The 21,765-nt window shown below is 38.3% G+C and overlaps 2 protein-coding genes across 8 annotated transcripts; both read left to right on the top strand.

The window, feature by feature from the left end:
- The first annotated feature begins 2,715 nt into the window (after positions 1-2,715).
- On the top strand, positions 2,716-18,065 carry LOC131318809 (probable UDP-N-acetylglucosamine--peptide N-acetylglucosaminyltransferase SPINDLY). Of its 7 annotated transcripts, XM_058348787.1 has the most exons (19): positions 2,716-3,017; positions 4,480-4,556; positions 4,647-5,240; positions 6,059-6,220; positions 6,341-6,516; positions 6,632-6,707; positions 7,423-7,551; positions 7,786-7,905; positions 7,995-8,063; positions 8,159-8,240; positions 9,879-9,973; positions 11,430-11,494; positions 12,748-12,946; positions 13,228-13,422; positions 15,194-15,288; positions 15,376-15,511; positions 15,622-15,839; positions 16,518-16,645; positions 17,105-18,065. In XM_058348787.1, exons 3-19 carry the CDS (start codon positions 4,830-4,832, stop codon positions 17,515-17,517), a joined length of 2,769 nt encoding a protein of 922 aa, XP_058204770.1. In that variant the 5' UTR covers positions 2,716-3,017; positions 4,480-4,556; positions 4,647-4,829; the 3' UTR covers positions 17,518-18,065. The 7 variants fall into 7 exon arrangements, with proteins under 7 accessions (XP_058204770.1, XP_058204775.1, XP_058204769.1 ...); XM_058348792.1 differs by lacking the exon at positions 4,480-4,556 and having other exon boundaries at positions 2,716-3,012; positions 4,652-5,240; XM_058348786.1 differs by lacking the exon at positions 4,480-4,556 and having other exon boundaries at positions 2,716-3,012.
- A 1,584-nt stretch (positions 18,066-19,649) lies between these two features.
- Positions 19,650-20,870, top strand: LOC131321392 (casparian strip membrane protein 2-like). The gene is made up of 3 exons (XM_058352375.1): positions 19,650-20,023; positions 20,201-20,324; positions 20,420-20,870. The coding sequence occupies exons 1-3, from the start codon at positions 19,716-19,718 to the stop codon at positions 20,633-20,635; spliced, it is 648 nt and encodes a 215-aa protein (XP_058208358.1). The 5' UTR covers positions 19,650-19,715; the 3' UTR covers positions 20,636-20,870.
- Positions 20,871-21,765: the final 895 nt, after the last annotated feature.

Raw genomic sequence — 21,765 nt, 5'->3', positions numbered from 1 at the left:
TTAAGCCGTAATTATTAAACATTTTTTTTATAAAATTAAGTTTTTTTAAAAAAATTAAGTTTTTCAAATTTCAATTCGTTTGAACCTGTGAAAAGATTTTAGTTTTCTGATCATTTTATCCTAAATGATCATAATTAAATTTTGACTCTAGGGTTCTCGTTGATTAACTCTAAGAAAGTCGTAGAATCAAATATTTCTTAGGACTTATCAACGAAAGCCATAGAATTAAAATTTAATTATGACCATTTAGGATAAAATGATCAGAAAACTAAAATCTTTCCACCGGTTCAAACGGATTGAAATTTGGAACACTTAATTTTTTAACCATATTTTTTAATATATAAACCTGTCTAAAGAGGTTAAAAAATCAAGTGTTCCAAATTTCAATCCGTTTGAACCGGTGGAAAGATTTTAATTTTCTGATCATTCTATCCTAAATAGTCATAATTAAATTTTGACTCTATGGCTTTCGTTGATTAGCCCTAAGAGATATTTGATTCTACGACTTTCTTAGGGCTAATCAACGAGAACCCTAGAGTCAAAATTTAATTATGACCATTTAGGATAAAATGATCAGAAAACTAAAAAAATTTCACTAGTTCAAACGGATTGAAATTTGGAACACTTAATTTTTTAACCATATTTTTTAATATATAAACTGTCTAAAGAGGTTAAAAAATTAAGCGTTCCAAATTTCAATCCGTTTGAACCGGTGGAAAGATTTTAATTTTTTGATTATTTTATCCCAAATAGTCATAATTAAATTTTGACTCTAGAGCTCTCGTTAATTAGTCTTAAGAAAATCGTAAAATCAAAAATGGAAAGCTGGGTGAGAGAAGGGGTATAAGGAGGGGTAAAATCGTCCAATTTCAAAGAAGAATTGGGGGGATAAATTATGGAGACCTCAGATTCTGTCCGAAAATTAAACCGCCAGATCCCCCCTTCTTTGGTATTAAGCCAAAACCGGTGCAAATGAAAACCCATCCCTTTGTCGTTGCCAAACGAGGGTAAACGGTGGGCTCCAGGTCTTATACCTGGGTCCAAAATAATACCCCCTTGGACGCATCCAAACGGGGCCTAAGGAATAAAGCTTCGGACTGGTATTTCATTGTCAGTAACGTACCAAAGGAGTGATTTTCTCGTTGGTTGGATACCTCCTAAGAAAAACTTTGTCAAACTTAACACGGATGGCTCCCTTAATCCATCCACGGGGATGGCAGCCACCGGAGGACTTCTCCGGGATCACAGTGGCAGATGGCTTTGGGATTTTCACAGAATTCTCCTTGCAAACTCTGGCCTCATGAGGATCAAAAAAAACTCTGGCCTCATGACCGAACCATGGGCCTTGCGAGATGGGCTTATCTTTGCAAACGTGGAACATGTGAGGAATCTGGAAGTAGAAACAAATGCTTTGGGTGTTATCCAGCTGCTAAAAGATCAAGAAATGGCTAATCATCCCCTTGGTAATATCTTACTTGATTGCAGGTCCCTTATGGAGGAGCTTGAAGCGATGTCCATCAAACATATCTATCGAGAAGTTAATTGATGTGCAGATGTGTTGACAAATGATGCTCCGGTTTCTGTTGGAAATTACTATGTTTATCTTTATTTTCCAAATTATATTGCAGATATATTTCGTGCGAATTTATAAGATTGTCTACCCTAGAACTGTAAACACTTACTGTAATTTATTTTAATGCATTTCCATTTTACCAGAGAGAGAGAGAATTGGAACTAAGGACTTTTTAAACTCTCAAAAGTAGAATATAAAAATGAGAAACACTTGAGTTGATCTATATATAGCTTATTATAAAGAAGGCAAATATAAAGCAAAGAGCCATTTGAGATTGAGAAAACTAGCATTTGGTATTCCTACCAATTACACGTGATCCGTAGAACATGTGACTTCACACACGCACTATGAATTAATGGTGCCATGGTGACCTGACCTGACCTGACCTTTGACACTCAGCGCATTGAACTCAAAGAGATGAATGTACAGTACTGTGATTATAGAGCTTTTTCTTATGGTGGGCGTGAACTTCATTGCAGGGCTGAAATGAACTGGCAATGGGTCTTTAGGGGTCAATCTTGTTAAAACCAAGTGGGGTTGACCAAAACCAAGGGTTGGTCAAACGGTCTAGCTTCGGACTTAGGGGATTACTTCCTCCTAAAATCTCAAGTTTAAATTCTTCAATGCTAACTCCTTTGGACTAGATCATAGAATTTCCTAATGGAATATCTCCGGTTCAATCTGTTTATTAATATGTTTTCCTTCTTCAAAAATTTATACTCCCTTCGTCCATTTTTTTCGTGCATCTTTTTATTTTGAGACGTCCTAAAATACACGTCCACTTTCAAAAGTCAAAGCCATAATCTTTGTCGTTTTTCAAAAATGACCTTCACAAAACCGTATGAACAATTTCAAAATTTGAATTGAAGGGGCTATTTGGATAATAAGCACATTTTGATGTCACTTAAAGTGCATTTAATGTATATTTCCTTAAAAAGTTACTGTAAATTTTTAAAAGATGAATTGATTTTCACATTTACCTTTCGTTTAAATGCTTCTTTTTTTTTTGTAATGATACAAAATTACTTGATTACCCTTCACGTGTGAAGAAAAAATGAAAAAATTTATGAAGGGTAATTTTATAATTTTACCTAAGTCGTGATCAAAGAAAAACTTGACACAAGTCCGGGCATGTGCCGTGGGTGTGGAGAGAAACTTTGGGAGTGTATTTATACCGCGGCTGTGTATGTAGCGAACCGACCAACACTCCGAGAGAGGGGCAGCTCCGGTGCAGCTTTGGAGACCACATCAGACCAGACCAGTGTGTCGGAGAGAGAGAGAGAGAGAGAGTCGGGCCTGGCTCGAATCCCCCCATCACAACCCCTCCTCCATCTCTGTCTCTCTCTACATAAATATATTTACATACACAAACTTATATACCACTCTTGATTTCAGACAGTGGTGTTTGCCGAAGCATCGCGCGCCGGTGGACCTTGAATGTGAGGTTTAAGTCTCTCTCTCTCTCTCTCTCTCTCTCTCTCTCTCAAACCCCTATTTTTTTTTTTGTCCTTAGGGTTTCTGCGATCAACTATGATTAAAAGCGTGATTGTTTGATCCGTTGTACATTATCTAGGGCTCAAATGGCTTATTAGGGAATTGTCTCTGCACGTTTGCACATACAAAAACACGCACGCTATATGTATCTGTGCATGTATTAGCATAAGAAATTCGGTGCCGTTCTTCAATTGGTCAAAATTTCGAGTTCCTATTAGTTTGTTGTACTTTGCGTAGTTGCTAAGTGTTCCATAGCGGATCCCAACAGATTAGGTTGCATTACGGCAGCATTAAAGGGGAGTCCTTTTTCGAGTCTCCATAACTCTGGTAGTTAAAACAACTGCATAATGCATAGTAAAGCTTAGAGCATCCCCATTGTAATAATCAAATCGATATGGATAAGCAAACTTAACAACAATGCTAAAAAAACACCTCACATTGTAATAAGCAAAGTTACAAGTCTTTTAGCAAATAATCAAATTCTACTCATTCCATAATCAAACTTAACAACTTTTACCAATAACCAAAACTCAATAACCAAACCTAATAACCAAACTCAAAACTCAATAACTAAAAAATACCCCACATTAGAATCGTCTTATCGAGACGAATAATTTGGTGTGGTCGAGTGCGTGATTGGAACTCGTGTGCAATTGGACATAGGTGCATTGCGTACTGTGGGGGTTTTTTTTTGTAGGGATGCAAAAATAACCAATGTAGAGGTAAAGGTTGTTAAGTTTGATTATGAACTAAATGGATAATCAAATGCTGACGTGGCACATTTTGGTTATTGATTTTGATTATTCCCATTGCGGATGCTCTTAGTTGGTTCTAAGTACATATTCAAGTCTATGGGTTCCATGTCTAACAAGGATTATTTTCGCCCTGTGCTCGAATGAGTAGAACTACTTGATGTTGCAGAGTAGTTGAGATAGGGTTTGCCTTGTAGTTTCTGCCTAGCAAGTTTACGCGTTATTCACGTATTCATGCTTTGCATCAAAATTTACGTTTTGTTTGTTTTGGTCATTTTGTTTAGGGACGTGAGTTCATAGTTAAAACTACTAACTAAGCGTGTTGAGCTATTTGTTCTTTTTGGCATAGTTGTGTAATAATCTATGTGGCATGGTTGGTACTTGGTAGTTGCTGAGTCACATTACTTCCATTGTAGAGACTCATCTTCGAGTCTCCTCAACTTAGCTATTAGAAAAAATTGTAAAAGCGTAGTTGCAAAGTAAAACTTAGCTGATTATAGGTAACATTCAAGGCTAGGGATTTGAGTTACCAATACTGTAAAGTTGGGTTTTTTTTTCATCTTTCTTACTTAATTGAAGGAATATAGATTCTCATACAGTACACACATACACATACATATGTACATACTAATATTTATATGTGTATGTTTTTTTTTCCAGATATTGTGTTGGAAAAAAAGAGCTCAAACTAGCTGATGTAGCATGATATATGAGGGGTGCCCGACTGCCCGTTAGGCGTTAGTTTCTGGAAAGTTCACTGTTGTTTCTTGCAATCGCTATTTTAATCAAAACTTATATTGTCCTAGTTTTTGGTGATCTTGATTTAGGAAAGGCGGATTGTAGTTTACCCAGATGGTATGGACTGAAGAAAGATGCTGGTAACAGAAGCCGAAGTATCCAGTTGGAGACCATGTGTTCCTGATTTGGATCAGAACTTATAATTTCCTACTTTTGATGATTTTAGTTAAGGAAAGTGAGCTTGTAGGTAAGTGAGCTTGTAGCTTACCCAGATGGCGTGGACAGAAAAGGATGCCGGCAATGGGAAACACAGGGACCTAGTCGGAGATAATGGATTCCTGAAAGGAGTGGAGCAGGCTTCTCCGACCAGTAGCTCTCTCGGCTGCATTAGCCCTGGGCAGAAGAAATTTGAAGGGAAGGATCCTCTGTCATACGCCAACATTCTTCGCTCCAGGAACAAATTTGTTGATGCTCTTGCTCTTTATGAGAGTATATTGGTGACGGATAATGAAAATTTGGAAGCTCACATTGGCAAAGGGATTTGCCTGCAGATGCAGAATATGGGAAGGCTTGCTTTCGAGAGTTTTGCTGAAGCCATCAGATTGGACCCGCAAAATGCTTGCGCTCTAACTCATTGTGGTATTTTGTACAAAGAAGAGTGTCGGCTCGTTGAAGCTGCGGAGGTATGCTTAACACCATATCCTTATCAAGTATAAATAGTGTAGTTGTTATTTGACGCAGTGGCCTTGGTTATATTCAACATAAACTTCCTGTTCCATGCATTGCTTGTCTTTTGTGTCTGTTTATTCTGAACACGGTTATTACTGGTTGAGTTTAATAGGAACGTCTGCAATATATACTGGCACTCTCAACTTGTTAGTAGCATTATATTTTGTTTCTCAGACAATGTACTTACACCTACTAGTATTATTGTTTCGAAAGGAATCATTTATGGGAAGGGTAGGCCTGTAGAAATTCTGATCCATGCTTGATTCATGTGTAACATGATGAATAAGATTATAAATGATTCTTCGAATTTATCATTTCTCTTGCCTGTCTTCTGTCACCTTATTTTGCCCCAACCTATGTAGAAATGGAGTTGAATTTTTCCTGCAACATGTCGGTTGCAAAGAGATACTTCTGTGATTTGGTGTTTTAGTTGAGCTAGATTAACCCCTAACTCCACCTTCCAATATTTAGTTTGGGTAAGGGTACTATCAAAACAAAATGGTCTTGATGGGAGGTTGAACTTGTATCATACTAGGGTATTAAGGTGCAGCTAAACCGCACCCTATGTAACCGTTTAGGAGCGGTATACTAGTTGTTTTGGACCAAAAATATCCTTCTATTATTCATACCTAAATAGCAAAACGTAGTCTTTTGCTTTCTATCTTCACTTGGTATGTGAGATTCAAATATTCGATCTTCAGGATAATTGTTCCCTCCAAAAATTGTGCCTTTTTGCTTGTCACATGATCTCATCCAATTTTATTTGATGCAGTCATATCAGAAGGCTCTGAAAGTGGACCCTTCTTACAAAGCAGCAGCAGAATGCCTGTCAATCGTTTTGACAGATCTCGGAACTAGCTTAAAGCTTGCCGGCAACACTCAGGAGGGAATACAGAAATACTATGAAGCTATTAAAATAGATCCCCATTATGCTGTAATTCATATTCCCTTAAATCTCTGCTTCATCAGTCCCTTGCGCAAGAACTTGTAGTTTGTTTCATATGTGGTTATATGCGCATGCACACTCTGTAATGACTTGATTTTGCTTTTGCAGCCTGCATATTATAACCTTGGTGTTGTTTATTCGGAAATGATGCAATATGACATGGCCCTAGGTTGCTATGAGAAGGCTGCATTAGAGAGGCCCATGTATGCTGAAGCATATTGCAACATGGGTGTCATCTATAAGAATCGTGGAGAGTTGGAATCGGCTATTGCCTGTTATGAGAGGTAGGCTACTTGTGAGGAATCATGTTGTTTAGTGTTGGCTTGAAGATATGTAGTATGTGATTGATAGTTTTCCTCTGCTGCTGATGACATGTGCTTTATGCTTGTGGGTTCTCAGGTGTCTTGCTGTGTCACCGAACTTTGAGATTGCAAAGAACAACATGGCTATTGCACTGACAGATTTGGGAACAAAGGTGGGTCTTCTGAGACAATTGTAGTCACAGAATTAATCGTCATGATCTTGCATGTCAAACTACATGATGTCGTTCAGGGTATCATAGTCTGGATACTGTTGTGTTCCCTTGACAAATCATATATGTTATTGCATGTGACTCCTCGCTGCATCATAGTCAGTAGTTTGGATGGTCTAATGCTAGATCAGTCGTAGTTGGTGCAAGTTATGCTGATTTTTTGATATACTAACGTTCCATGTTGCTTAAGTATGTTTTTCGTTGAACTCAATATTCATTCATTCACCACGTAATTTCTCTGCTTATATCAATTCAGTGATGAAGATGACGCCACAAAACAATATTAACTTTCTAGGATCACATTCTGGACAAATTTTTAGAATCTTCCTGTGTTACTCATGGATTAGTGGCCTATGGTTTTGAACTTGAGGGCAGCCACTTTGTGCACATAATGCCGAAAGTTTGGTTTTTGTTCTCTACCTCTGCCAGACCCCCATCACCTCACACTGGGAGTAAACTGGTCATAGATTTTTTTTTTTTTTTATGACATGATACTGGTCATAGATTTTACTGTGGATTATATTAAGGAGAGAAATTCAAGGATCACTTTTTAACAGTCAATATTATTTCGTGGAAGACGCGCTTGTAGAAATCTTACTGTTCTGGTTTGCACAATTACCACCTTTTTTATTTGATTCTGGATTCATGATATATTCAGGTCAAATTAGAGGGAGACATCAACAAAGGTGTGGCTTACTACAAGAAGGCTCTGTATTATAACTGGCATTATGCTGATGCCATGTATAATCTCGGCGTTGCATATGGGGAAATGCTGAAGTTTGACATGGTAAATATATTTACGAAAGTATTGTGTTCTCTATTTCTCGGACGTTCATCTGTGTGATTCTGAAGCAATCTCCAGGAAACCTATATTCTCAAATAGTTGCCTTGTGAGAAAAGATGTGTTCTTATTCAAGAACCTAGTGGCCTTGTCTACTTTTTTCTTCAGTTGTTTCTTTAGTCGTAACTTGATGTAATTTAAAACCTAGAACTTGACAAGATTTAGTTAATGTCTATGCAGGCAATTGTGTTTTATGAACTTGCTTTCCACTTCAATCCCCATTGTGCGGAGGCATGCAATAATCTAGGCGTGATATACAAAGACCGTGACAACCTTGATAAAGCTGTGGAGTGTTATCAGGCAAACTTTTGATACTTATTTGGTCATTATAACTTATAAGGTTCAAGGGAGTCTAGGCATGACAGAAATTGCTATTCATTTCTCTGCAGTTGGCTCTATCCATCAAACCAAACTTCTCTCAGTCCTTGAACAATCTTGGCGTTGTCTACACAGTACAGGTTCAGTTTTCATACTATCAATTAAGAAATTTGGAAGGAAGGATAAGGCACAACTGACCATGAATGACAAGTATTGTGGGGTTTTATTTTTGCAGGGTAAAATGGATGCTGCTGCAAGCATGATTGAAAAAGCTATTGTTGCGAACCCCACATATGCAGAAGCATATAATAACCTAGGTCTCTCTCTCTCTCAGCAAATCATGTTTTTTGCCATGCTTCGTTAGTGTCCAAGACCTTGTGTAATGTTGATGAATATGACAACTTATAGCTGTTGAACTTTTCCAATGAAGTCCTACATACCTATTTGAGTTACACTTGTGTTTTTTCAGCAGACTTGAATTTGAAGTTTCTCACTAGCTTTACAGGGTTGTAATGCATTTATAATATAAAGTTTTTCCCAAAATAGTGAAGTGTTCAAGACATCTGACACTCGATGTTCAACATTTGGTGCCAAAGAACTTAAGTATTCATCTCGTCACATTCAACTTAAGCCATCCTATGCCGTGTGGTATATTGGGTGGAAATGTAGAAGGCCAAGCTGTTGGAATTGTTTCCTGTTCCCATGATTACGAATAGATGCACAATAATGCACAAAGCAAAGAGAAAGAACACACCATGGAATTTACGTGGTACAGCATTAACCAGCCTACGTCCACGGACAAGAGAGAATCCATTGTACAAAATGGGCTGTAGGGTGTACGAACTTTCGACAAACAAGATTCTACAACACTCAAAACACTTCACCAGGACCTGAGCCCCAAACCAATTACCAATTTCCGGCTCAATGGTCACCTTGTTTCCATTGGTGTTTTTCTGTTTCACCTGCATCTCTATTACTGTGGTCTATTCTCAACAAAGTTGTTAGAATTTCCAATTTCAGTAGTTATGGGCAATCCCTACACGTGTTCCTAGTGAATTCTAGACTCCTCACCCCACCCAAATCCCAATAGGTGTAGAGAGTCGACCATAAGTTATGAAAAGTTAAACCTTATACATGTTTTTGGTTCCCAGTGAATTCTAGACTCCACACCCAATCCCCAATATGTGGAGAGAGGATCACAAAATAGTGAAAACCCTACGCATATTTGGACTCCAATGAATTCTTGACTCCGCAACCAATCGTAATAGATGTAAATGGACGTTAATATTGTCACGCAGAATCCCAGACACAACCCAACGAGATGGTTAGGGAATATGTTTTTAGTTCACAATTCACAGCACTATGACAAACTGATTTTCTCCACACCCATACCCGACATTGGAGGAGGCTGGATGATGTCTCCTGTTTATGTCCTTGCATTGGAGTAACCCATCTCATTTTTTTATTAGTAGTCTGCCTGAAATTAATCCATCGTGTATTCATCATTTATCTAGCAGAATTCTGGGTTGTTAGAGATATGACTTATGCTTACTGAAATCGTATTCGTTTCTTAGGGATGGAGATTCATAGACTCAACATTGGCTCTTCTAGATTTGTTGAATTTCTGGCTTGAAGGGGAATGTTTGTGATGCTTCTTTTGCTTTTGCTGAATTTTGTGAGAGTTGTGTGCATGGGTATAGTTGGCTTCTAGTGGACGCACTGTGTTTGGAGTTTGTGCCCTTTGAAGTCATTAATGTAATTATGCACCCAAAATAGGAATCCTTGTTGAAGCTGAGTTTGAAAACTAAATAGATATGAGCTTTTCTGTTGTGCGGTGACTTTTAGTATCATAGGATGTCTATTGTTATAGATTTTTTGTCTGGAGGCCAAAATGGAAAATCTCTTTTGAAACTATTCTCTCTCTCTCTCTCTCATAATTGTTTTTTGTTTTGTAGGGGTTCTTTATAGAGATGCTGGCAGTATATCTCTGGCTATTGAAGCTTATGAGCAATGCCTTAAGATTGACCCCGATTCTCGCAATGCAGGCCAGGTATTTTTGCTATTTGGTTTACATGTCTAAAGGTTAATGTGATTTTGGAAAGGCATGGTTGGATCATCTCCCCATCTTCAAACCTTATCCTATTGTCGTTTCAAGCTATAGATTTAATTCCCGTACATAATGAAGAAAGTAATTTGGGGTTAGAGATTTTCATGCAATTGATGGCATTGGCAAGGTGTTGGTTGGGGATATGGTGGTGATTTTAGTGACCTGTTGCCCAAAAACCAATGTTTGAGGCCAGATTTACTTTTTCTGTGTGTATATTTGTCTCCACTATTATTAGTTCTACACAATCTCTGCAGAGTTTCCATTTTCAACCCAAGGTTGCAAATGTTCTCTTCCAAGTATCAGTTCTTTGTTGGTCACACGTAATTGTTTCTTAGAGCAAGGAAGTGCAATCTGGTCTTCCCGAAGATATTTTTGAATTGAACCGCTAAAAATAGAAAGGAACATAGTTTTTTCTACAAAGTATTTTCACATGTGGAAAAATGTTGGTTTACAATATTTTAGGTCGAGACAAATGGAGCCTAGAAACTATTTGGTAACTCCAAATATTCTAGACCAACTTGAATCCCAGATGTAATTTCTTTAAATTTCATTTGTCTCCATTTATGATCCATGGACTATGACCACTCCTCATGTCCAAATAATAAAACCGTAGTAATCAAATGTTGAAACCTACTATTGCCGCTAAATCTTCCAGCAGCATTGTAAACCTAACAGTGCATTTAATGTGTGACTAAATAACGCTAAATATGATTTGAAAAAGCAATAAGTGAGCTCTACGTGAAATCTTATATTGTGCTTTCCATCAATTGTTGGCCCCAACCGGCTAGTCCAGATATTCTTAAGCCAAAAAGTAGAAGGAAATGTATCAGAAGCAGATGTTATTGATCTCCGACCTAACTGTATCATAGGATTTTAATGAGATAAAAACACTTTACCCATGATCTTAATTGTTCTCAAGTGAGTTCGACTTGAAACTAAATAATCCAACTTTATTGCCTCATAGTTTTTGCACTTTTTATTTTGATGTTCTTATGATTGGTATAGAAACCTGCTCTCCCTCATCAAATGTTGTCTTACTAATACTATAGTGAACAGATGACACATGTTTACAAGACTGCTGCTTTTATTTTTTTTCCTTCTGGCGTTGCTGCCAAAGTTTTCAAAAAAAAATGGATCAGACGCAGAATGATCAGTCTTGAGAGGTTGGGGATTGAAGTTTGCAAAGGACTTCCTCATGGATTTATTGCATTGATTGTTGTAGATGTTTTTGGGTTTCTTTTTCTTGGCGGGGGGGTTGGAATACGACTTTGTGATATTACTTCAATTGAAGTACTTGAGCCTTTTCATGTATGCAATCTGTTTTTCTATTTTGTTGAATATTTCTATTGCTGTTGGATTATGCAATTTTTTCTCCTATTCTGGTGTCCATTTCTTGTAGAACCGGTTGCTTGCTATGAACTACATAGATGAGGGAGCTGACGACAAACTATTTGAGGCTCACAGGTTCGATTAACTGCTATCAGTGTGCATATGACTTCTTTGAATGTGTTTGCTAAGGAAGTCAAACCAAATGAAACCGAGCCTTAAGTCCAGATTTAGCTACATGAATTCGTTGTCTCTATTGAGTGTTGCTAAAGAAGTCTTTGTTATAGAAATTTGAAATTTTGCTTCTAATGGAGACAACTCCGAGCAATTGCTACAGAGATAATTACATGAAGTGGAAGCCGGACTACTGTGTAGCATTTCCATGGCTAATTCAATTTCAAATGGATTCAATTATTTTGTATCATTAGAAGCCAGTATAGTTGCGTACCCAATTAAGGCAAACACCTGTGCTTTTTAGTGTTAATTTTTAATCCTGTTTACCTGCTTATATTGTCAGTTTTTCTCACTTGTATGCTCTTTTAAATGTCAGGCAGGAGTTGATACTTATAGTAGATTTAATCCTTGACATTGAGGACTTGTGAGTCACAATTGCAAATATCATAGTGCCGTGCAAGGATCTGCTATTCTAGTAGTATCGGAATAGATGGCATCTGTTGTCTAGATTTTCTAGGGATTAGTTCTTGTTGCTTGAAATCAGTTTTGGCAAAAGTGTCTGTAGAAGTCAACGAATAAGAGGAATTGCATGACTGGTTTGTTTAAATTTCTTGTTCTCATCTTTCTGACACTTAAATCTTTTTCGATTTTTGGGGTATTTGTTTCCTTGATTCTGCAAACTCTGACCAAAAATTAGTATTGGTGGTATAATGCATGAAAACTCTTAGGCATTTCAGAAATCATAATCTAGTGTTGACTAGGAAGAGTTGGTTGGAGAGGGAAACTTGTTTGGAAAGGAATGACATGGTGTTTTCCTGCCGTAATCTTTCTAGGAGTCTTTCATACTTGCTCCTGAAGACCTTATATATTGTTATCAATTGCTTCTTGATCACAAAATATAATAAATACATCATTTAATGCTTTTCATGAATTTACATATGGAAGATCTACTCAGTTTCCCCCCTCCCATACGGGTGTATTGTTTTTATGTTAGTTTTTTTATATGCAAGTAAATGGCACTAAGCTTGAGTCTGTTTGTCAGGGGAATGGGCGTAAGCCACTTGGCTGTCCCGTCATGGACTATATTTTTCTTTTATTAATTGGTCAATATGTTAGTTTATGTTTCAGAAGTCAGAACGTAGATTTTTATTGGGATTTTATCTTCTTCTTTTTTATGCTGCTTTGGGCTGTGTGTAAATTACAATTTATCCTTGCAGAGATTGGGGTAGGCGCTTTATGAGGTTACATCAACGGTACAATTCATGGGACAACCGAAAAGATCCTGAACGACCTCTCATTATTGGATATGTATCACCTGATTATTTTACCCACTCTGTATCATATTTCATTGAAGCACCTCTTGTGTTTCATGACTATGCGAATTACAAGGTGGTAGTTTATTCAGCTGTCGTGAAGGTAATCCTTTTCGCTGTTGATTTATTTTTTTCCCAGAAAATTTAGAACTGTTAACATTACCCACCTATGCTTTTCAATCCTTAGGTCTTAGTATGCACCATTTCATGCTTCTTTGGGGTGTTATTTTGGAACTTGTTTGACATCTTAAATGCTTGGTTATCTTTGAGCTATTAATCCATTAGTCTCTCTGTTTCCCTATCCTTGCATATGCAGAATGAATACTCTACTGCCCTCTGTGGAGATGAAGTCCATGAATTTGTCCTTTTCTTTCCATGTTGCAGGCAGATGCAAAAACTAATAGATTCAGAGACAAGGTCTTAAAAAAGGGTGGAGTATGGAGAGATATTTACGGGATCGATGAGAAGAAGGTTGCGAGCATGGTTAGAGAAGATAGTGTTGATATCTTGGTAGAACTTACCGGTCATACTGCTAATAATAAGTTGGGAATGATGGCATGCCGACCTGCACCTATTCAGGTAATTAAAGAAGTGACTTATCATTATCTCCCTTAGATATATTCCTGTTGAGTTCAAGTTGCTTTGGATGAAGTGTGAATTGCTGCTGGGGGTTGTGTTGTTACATGATAAACCAAATTTATGAATAGATCATTCACAAAAGTCTATAACATAAATAATCTTCATGCCTTCAGTCACATATGTTGTCACATAGGGCGACGTTCAGGCCTATTGTAGCAAGAAAACTCTTCCTGATGGAAATTGGGATTTGGGATGCTATCTTGATTTCACCAGTAGATAAAACCCTTAATTTTGTATCTTTTCTTTCTCCATATGCCTGCTGTACAAATTGTTGGTTGTTTCTGTATCCCCAAAATGCACGTGTGCGCACACGCACGTATAGATACACTTTGGTCGTGCCAAAATAATGTACTTGCTCGGGCATATATTTTTAAATGCTTGTGTTGGATAGCATGGCAAGTCTTTGCCTTGTCTTGTGTACTGTTCCTTGGCATATCATAGGCTTAGTCGTGGCATGATCTGTGACTGTAGTGCATGTTTCCCGTTGCACAAAAGGCATTGTGGTGTGCTCTGTGATGTATATCTGTTTATGCTCAATATGACTCTTCATTAGCCTCCTCTCATGGTACATGTACGTGGGTCCATTAAAGGTGGTCTTTTGTTCAAAAACAATTTTTCCTAGGGTTATTTGTAGGGATGGCAATTTATACTGAACCGATGGATATCTGAACCGTAACTGAAGTTTTTCCCCCAACCATAACCAAAATTTTCCCCACGGGTATGGGTATGGTGGGGATAAGAAATAACCGTTCGGGTATGGTTTTGTTTGCCACCCGAGCCGATCCCCGAGTCGAACCGTACCCAAACCAAACCAAACCGTACAGTAAAATTACAAAATTACCCCTTTATATAAATATACAAGGATTATAAGTACTTGCAAAGTTTAGGGTTTCCCAGCCCCGGGAACATTTCCACACGGACCACACCTAGAGAAATGGCAAACGGTGGTGGAGAACTCGTCTTCGCCGATCGATTTCCTCGGTCTTCTCTGATCGATTTCCTTCCTCTTATCCGTTCTTCGTTCGTTCCTCCCTCTTCAACGAAGACTGGTCGTTTGGTTTCCATTATTGTTATAGATCTGGTTTTATTTTTGAAATGTAATGTCTCTCTCTCTCTCTCTCTCTCTCTCTCTCTCTCTCTCTCTCTCATTATTGTCATGGATCTCGTTTATTTTTGAAGACCTGAGGCTGAGGTTAGTCATTCGTCAAATAGTTCAATAAATGGAAATCGTCTCCATTTGTTTGCTGTTATATCTCTTACAGACTTAAGACATGTCTATATGTGGGTCTATAGTATGTGTTTCTGTATGTTTATGCTCTCGTGTGGACTTGAGTTTAATTTGCTTCATCTGTTGTTTGGATGCTGAGAAAAGCGAGGCAAAATCAAAGAGCAGAGAAAATTCTGCATCTAAATTCGGTTACCCATTCGGTTCGGGGAATACCCGAACCCCGTTTGGTTTGGGTATGAGACAACTCTCCTCTCCCCGTTTGATTATTGGGGCGGATTCGGGTAGGGTAATATTTTCGGGTATCGGGTACGGATATACCCATATCCGCCCCGTTGCCATCCCTAGGTATTTGTGCACACTTCATGTGATTTAAGTAATTATTGGTGTACAAGGACAGGAATTAGTTGGGCAATGGATCTGTTGCTAGATTTCTCTTCTGGTACTTGTTTGGCTTCTTATATTCTTGTGGCCCCTCTTTGATAGGTGACTTGGATCGGCTACCCAAATACAACTGGTTTGCCGAGCATTGATTATAGAATCACTGATTCACTGGCGGACCCTCCTGACACAAGACAGAAGTAAGTTATATTATTTCATATTTTATTCCTAGGGACTATTTGGATTTCCAATGTGAAGTATACACAATTGTACTTTTGAAATGACAGGCATGTTGAGGAGTTGGTTCGCTTACCAGATTGCTTCCTTTGTTATACACCATCCCCTGAAGCTGGGCCTGCAACTCCAGCTCCTGCTCTTTCCAATGGCTTCATTACGTTTGGTAGCTTTAACAATCTAGCGAAGGTATTGAGTAGGGTGGAACATGGAGTTTTTTCTAATTGTATACTTGTTAAATAATGAAATCCGTATATTCACTTGTGAACTTTGACCTTGTGATTTTTCCTTCTTATCAGATCACGCCTAAAGTGCTACAAGTGTGGGCAAGAATTTTGTGTGCAGTTCCGAACTCTCGACTTGTTGTTAAGTGTAAGCCTTTCTGTTGTGATAGTGTAAGGCAGAGATTCCTTTCAACACTGGAGCAGTTAGGATTGGAATCCTTACGGGTTGATCTTTTGCCTCTAATTCTTCTCAACCATGACCATATGCAAGCATATGCTCTCATGGACATAAGGTAGTACTTTGTTCTTTTATTGCTTTTCTAAGGATGAAAATTCATTCCACATTTTTTCTTGTGCTCCTTAAAATGGTCACGAACCTGATCTACTGCCTAGAGAACCCACTTTAAATGGACACTATTTTCTGTGGTGTTAGATAATACTATCTTTATCTCTATTGCTCTTTGCCTGATTGGTTTTTTCTTTTTGTAAGCCTTTGCATGTTGTTGATTCTGCTTTGATTAGAAGCTATTGATTTTTCTTAACAAGTAAAATAAAAAAATAATAGAAGCTATTGATATGGACACTTCACTTAATGGATGTACTTGTGTAGGAAATAAAAAAAGAAGACAACACGTAACCTCATTCAATCAAAATTTCTTTGAACTTTCTAGGGGTGCCTTTTCTGTTTAAAATGTGTGTGACTAAGAGTGTATATACGGATGTTTAGCAGGCATTTTGGCATCAATAAGTTATTCTCTTCTATTTAAGATTAAGAAAACTGTTGTCTTTATAATTTACCTGTCTCCTCTTGTCCAAAGAAACTGATTTATCTATCTGTGGACCTGTGGTTTGATTTATTTACCTACTTGCGCAATATACTGTTGAGCTGGAACAGATGGCTGTATTTTTAGATAAGAGAAGTTTGTATCCTATTGAGGACATTGATGAGGTTTTCCTCACGTTTCTTGTAGTTTGGATACTTTCCCGTATGCTGGGACAACTACTACTTGTGAATCTTTGTACATGGGAGTTCCATGCGTCACCATGGGAGGTTCAGTGCATGCTCATAACGTCGGCGTGAGTCTTCTCAATACAGTCGGTGAGGAGCATCCTTCCTAGTACCTTTCTTGGCATAGTAGCCCTTCTCTTCTTCTGTTTAGAATTGGTTGTTCATTAGTCCTATATTTCCTACTTCGGACATGCAAGTAAATTTTTAACACATTTTTCCCAAAGCAGTTCTCCTTTCTAAAGCGCAGCAAGTGTATTCAGATCTAATCACATATATCTTTTGGTTTTGTGCATATGTATCTTGTTTTTCTTCTAATTTCGTGAGTCTTCCAACTTTTTTTAATTATCATAGCATCCATTTAGTTAGGGAGATTTTTAGAATATGTATTGAATTCCCCCCAAGGTTCTAAGTATTCTTTTATTGCCTCTATATTTCGTCATGATTCCCCCCGTGCGGAAGTTCAATTTTGTCCGTGCGTTGAAGCATGTACGTAGTAAAATTAATTAACCAGATCCCAACTAACATGGATGTTCTGTCTATTGTATCCAGGGTTAGGCCATCTGGTTGCCAAAAATGAAGACGAGTATGTCCAATTGGCACTGAATTTGGCCTCAGACGTAACAGCTCTCTCTAACTTGAGAATGGATCTAAGACGCCTCATGTCTAAGTCCCCCCTTTGCGATGGTTCAAAATTCACTCTTGGTCTGGAGTCATCATACCGGAACATGTGGAGAAGGTACTGTAAAGGTGATGTGCCATCTTTAAAACGAATGGAATCCTTAGACGAGCCATCTGTGAAGCTCTCTGAGCCAACAAAGACAACCACCTCAAGAGAAAGCCCTATAGGATCAGTCAAGACAAATGGATTCACCGTGGGGTCGAATTCTATGTTGAATCTCTCCTCTTGTGAAGAAAATGGGGCCCAGTTGACTCAGACGGCTAACTCAGGCAAGTTGAGCTGAAATTGAATTTGACAGATGAGTTTATGAGGTATTTATAGAGGCATGCATGGTTCTGTTCCCCATTGGAATTTGGCCTTCTGTATCATATATATTAATGGAGGCTTGGTCTGCCGAAGTTGAGGCTAGAGTTAAACTAGAGCGGCAACAACTTGCTGCATTGGATTGAAGTTTTTGGGAAGAGAGTGATGGCTATACTTTCGGTCTCTGGTTCTGTCTGTTCAATATAGAATTTTAGTGTATTGCAATGTGGTAAGAATGCTTTGCAATCTCATACGAGACGTGTCTCTTCTTTTTCTTTTTTTTTGTCCTGCATTATAGATCCTAGCGTGGTTTGTAAAATATGGTGATTCTTATTTTCTATTCTTCAAAATAGCTTGCTTTTTAGTGGAAGAATTCGAGTTGGATGTGAAGGCCTCCTGATCTCAGTTTCCAAGTTTGATGATATAGGAGATTCTGAGGTCGTGTATATGGCAATTGATGGACTCCAAATTGTTGCAGTCAAGTTGCAGTGTTTTTGGTTTTGCTGGTGTAAATTTTGGTGGCAGTCACATGATTTGGGTGGCAGGAATTAGAACACTCTGTGTGTGTGTGTGAGAGAGAGAGTGATGACAATCACTTTTTTTTTTGATCCGTGAAGACAATCACTTCAATTAGAGACTCAATGAAAGAAATGATGTTAAAATGGCCATGCCAAATTTATTCGATCATTCTATCCCAATTATACATTCACACTAACAACATGGGTGGAGCCTGTATATACTATACACCCAGTATGTATGGAATTCACTTTTATTATGAGTGTGAGTGTATAATTGGGTGTGTAAATGAACGTGGAGTTAGAGTTTTCGAAATTTATTTCCTTTCTGTGACGGAGAGGATGGTTTCTCTGACAACAGGGTGCCAGGCCTAGGCCTCTGTAGTATGTCTCTTGCTGGGAACTATAGAAGACGAGAAAGAAAAGCAAATTTTCAATGGGGTCAGCCCCGAGTCTGTCAATATCAATAAGTTAAAAAATAGCAATGCTCCTCTACCGGTTGGTAATATTTTGACTAATTCGACGCAATCTCAAATCAAGACCATTGAATCAAACTCATCTCTCCTTTTAACATGAATCAAATGGTTTGGATATGATGTGAGTGAAATGGCAATAGCCAGCCAGTTAGGCACACAAAGACGACATTTGCTATTTTTTGGCGCAATGGGTGGACTTAAATTTCACCCAAAATAATCCAAATTATGGCTGTGGTGCCAATGCTTAAGCTGCTAAATGGCTAAATGTCTTCGGACAATTGTCGTTCACTTGACTGAAGTATAACTTTCCACTGTAGTTACGAAGTGTTACGGCAGTTGATAATCCCAAGTTTTTTCCCCCTGAAATGGTGATTTTTCCTTCCCATTGGAAATAGGGAAATTGGGGTAGGGAAAGGTGCAGTTTACGGAATGGGGGATGTTGCCAAGTAACACTCTACAAAGAAGGTGCAAAACAGCCAATCCGGCTGTTCCATCTCGGCTATTGACAGCTCGGATCTTAACCGAGTAATGGACGGTTCAAATTTCAATCCAAATCATCCGTGCCGAGATGAACGGCCGCTTGGCACCGTTTTTGCAGGAATGATCCCCTATACGAACTTGGACACAAGACCACCAAATGACTTTTCCATATGCGAAACACCTCTCCAACTACTTTCATTTCCAGCAAGTCTTTTCTAAGCTGAGAAAAGAGCCTTCTCTTCTACAATAGTGGAATAGTGTGGGGTGGTTGTTTAGTTGATGGATTAAGGGAATGAAGAGTTGTTAATTAAAACAAATAAGTATACCAATAATTAATCTTGCCTGCCTATTTGCAATTATCATAGTCAAGTAATTAGAGGAGTGGGCGTCACTAACTCATTTAGTTAGCTATATTTGTTTGACCCTCTCTCCAATCTCTACTCAAACTTCTCTACTTTAGGGTTGGAGGATTATATTCAACCATTTAAAGAAATGTTATCAACAACTCTTCTTGCTCCATCAACACAAGAATATAACACGTACACTTGAACAATTCTATAACTCTGCATGCAAATTCCTATTTACCAAACCCACTGCAGATCACTATATAAGGTTTCCCATCTAGCCCTATTCTCACCACACACACCCCTCTCTCTCTCTCTCTCTCTCTCTCTCTCTCTCTCTCTCTCTCTCTCTCTCTCTCGAAAATGGCTGATTCAACGAGGGTCGACGTTGCAGATACAGAAACGACGAGCAGAGAAGCAAAGGGAAAAGCTCCTCTTTTGGCAACTCCTCCCGGGCTAGTTGCCAAAGGTATGGCTGCATTAAGGGGGCATGAGGATAACAGAGGAGGGTATAAGAGGGGGATTGCAATATTGGACTTTGTTTTAAGGCTAAGTACGCTTGCGCTTGCCATAGCTGCAACAGCTATAATGGGGACTACTGATCAGACTCTCCCCTTCTTCACTCAATTCTTCCAGTTTCAAGCCAGCTACGACGATCTACCGGCTTTCCAGTACGTACGAGTTTCTTTCAGAATAATGCTATAGAGACATAATTATTATGTGAAATGCCGTATACAATTATATGTTGCAGTCCTTTTACACGAACGGTCCTTCTATATATTAACAGAACCTTTCCTCCTAATGGTGTCATGCATGTATATATGCATGGTGTTTATCTGTATTTGCAGGTTTTTCGTGGTGGCAATGGCAATAGCTTGTGTCTACCTTGCCCTCTCCATTGCTTTCTCCATTGTTTGTATAATCCGACCACATGCAGTGGGACCAAGGTTGCTCCTTATCTTCTTCGACATAGTAAGTCCCTTCATCAATATATCATGCCATTACCTCTTACTTGTTTCCTATATATATAGTTTTGTTTGAACTAAACTCTATACGTTGTGCTGCAGGTGACGCTTGTTTTGACCACTGCAGCTGCTGGATCATCCGCGGCCATAGTTTACTTGGCTCACAATGGGAATTCAAGCGCGAACTGGCTAGCGATATGCCAGCAATTCGACAACTTCTGCCAGAAGACCAGCGGAGCCGTGGTGGCATCATTCGTTGCGATGGTTGGCTTCATGTTCTTGGTAGTGTTATCTGCTGTTGCTCTGAAAAGACATTAAGAAGATATGGAGCCGAATCGATCGCATGAGTTGGTTTTGGCGGTCCATAATTGTGCTTTATCATTTGCATGTGTTTGTTTCAAAGTTCTATTTGCTAATGTGGGATGGGTGAAAAAGAAACGAGGATGAAGTGTAATTTGCTTTAGTTTTCGTACCAAGTGTGCAATAGAGGAATTGTATTTGACCTTGTTAAGAATCGAATAATAAGGGATTGTGTGATGCAGTTTTTACTTTACTGTATACTTGACTAGCGTTTGTGCCTCTTCAAGGCCCGCCCAACCCCAGGGCTTAAGAGGTCTAGTCTTTGGGCATCTTAAAAATGTAAAATTTTTGGAACACTCTACTAATTTTCCTTTTAGCCCAATAGAAGAAAAAATACGAAATACAAAAAAAGACTCATTTGTGATTGTATGAATCGGTGGTAATAAAAAAAAGACCCAAACCGTGGTAACAAAAAAGAAGGCCCAATCTCTTAGAATAAATACATAGTTTTAGGAATAACAAAATACTATGTACTAATTAAAAATTAGATTGCTTGTTTTGAGATCTTTGTTAGGTTTGTTGGCTTTTGAAACTACCTACTTTATATAGATATACGTATTTTTATATTTTTATAGTGACCCAACCCGGCCTTATAATTTGTTTTTATCGTGTATTAGTCAAAGGGATTTAATACTATAGTTTGTTTTCTCGTATTGTGATTGTTTGTTTGTTTTTTTCGTAAAAACCGTCAAGCGTTTAGAGCATCATTCTTAGAACAGGCCATGGGCATTGGCCCTGTGCCCGTTCAATGTACGGGATAAAAAAAATCACATTGGTTTTTTTCGGTTCTACGTATCGAACGGGCATAACGTGATAAAAAAAGATAGTTTAATACTTTTTCGGACTTGTATTCGATGCACGCTAGCATTGGCCTCATTCTATGCACGGAAAAACATGTGTGGTGAAAAATGAATTGGAGTACAACGTGACAGTACCCTGCAGGGGGCATAAAATAATTTTTCCTCCATATTCAATCCCCAAGTCTCTCTCCCTCCCTCTCCCACATTCCCCTCTCTCCCCACTTTCCCATGTTTCACTCTATTTATTTTTTATACAAAAAAAAATGTAGAAAATTAGGATTGAAGATT

The sequence above is a fragment of the Rhododendron vialii genome, chromosome 3a, assembly GCF_030253575.1.
Source record: "Rhododendron vialii isolate Sample 1 chromosome 3a, ASM3025357v1".
NCBI lineage: Eukaryota > Viridiplantae > Streptophyta > Magnoliopsida > Ericales > Ericaceae > Rhododendron > Rhododendron vialii.
This window is presented reverse-complemented; position numbering and strand designations above follow the sequence as displayed.

Excerpts from the sequence above, each read along its gene's own strand:
- LOC131318809 (XM_058348792.1), top strand. The coding sequence starts at position 4,830 with ATGGCGTGGACAGAAAAGGATGCCGGCAATGGGAAACACAGGGACCTA. Across the intron at positions 8,241-9,878 it reads AGAAGCATATAATAACCTAG|GGGTTCTTTATAGAGATGCT; the intron begins GTCTCTCTCTCT and ends TTTGTTTTGTAG. Across the intron at positions 11,495-12,747 it reads AAACTATTTGAGGCTCACAG|AGATTGGGGTAGGCGCTTTA; the intron begins GTTCGATTAACT and ends TTATCCTTGCAG.
- LOC131321392 (XM_058352375.1), top strand. The coding sequence starts at position 19,716 with ATGGCTGATTCAACGAGGGTCGACGTTGCAGATACAGAAACGACGAGC. Across the intron at positions 20,024-20,200 it reads GACGATCTACCGGCTTTCCA|GTTTTTCGTGGTGGCAATGG; the intron begins GTACGTACGAGT and ends CTGTATTTGCAG. Across the intron at positions 20,325-20,419 it reads TCCTTATCTTCTTCGACATA|GTGACGCTTGTTTTGACCAC; the intron begins GTAAGTCCCTTC and ends GTTGTGCTGCAG.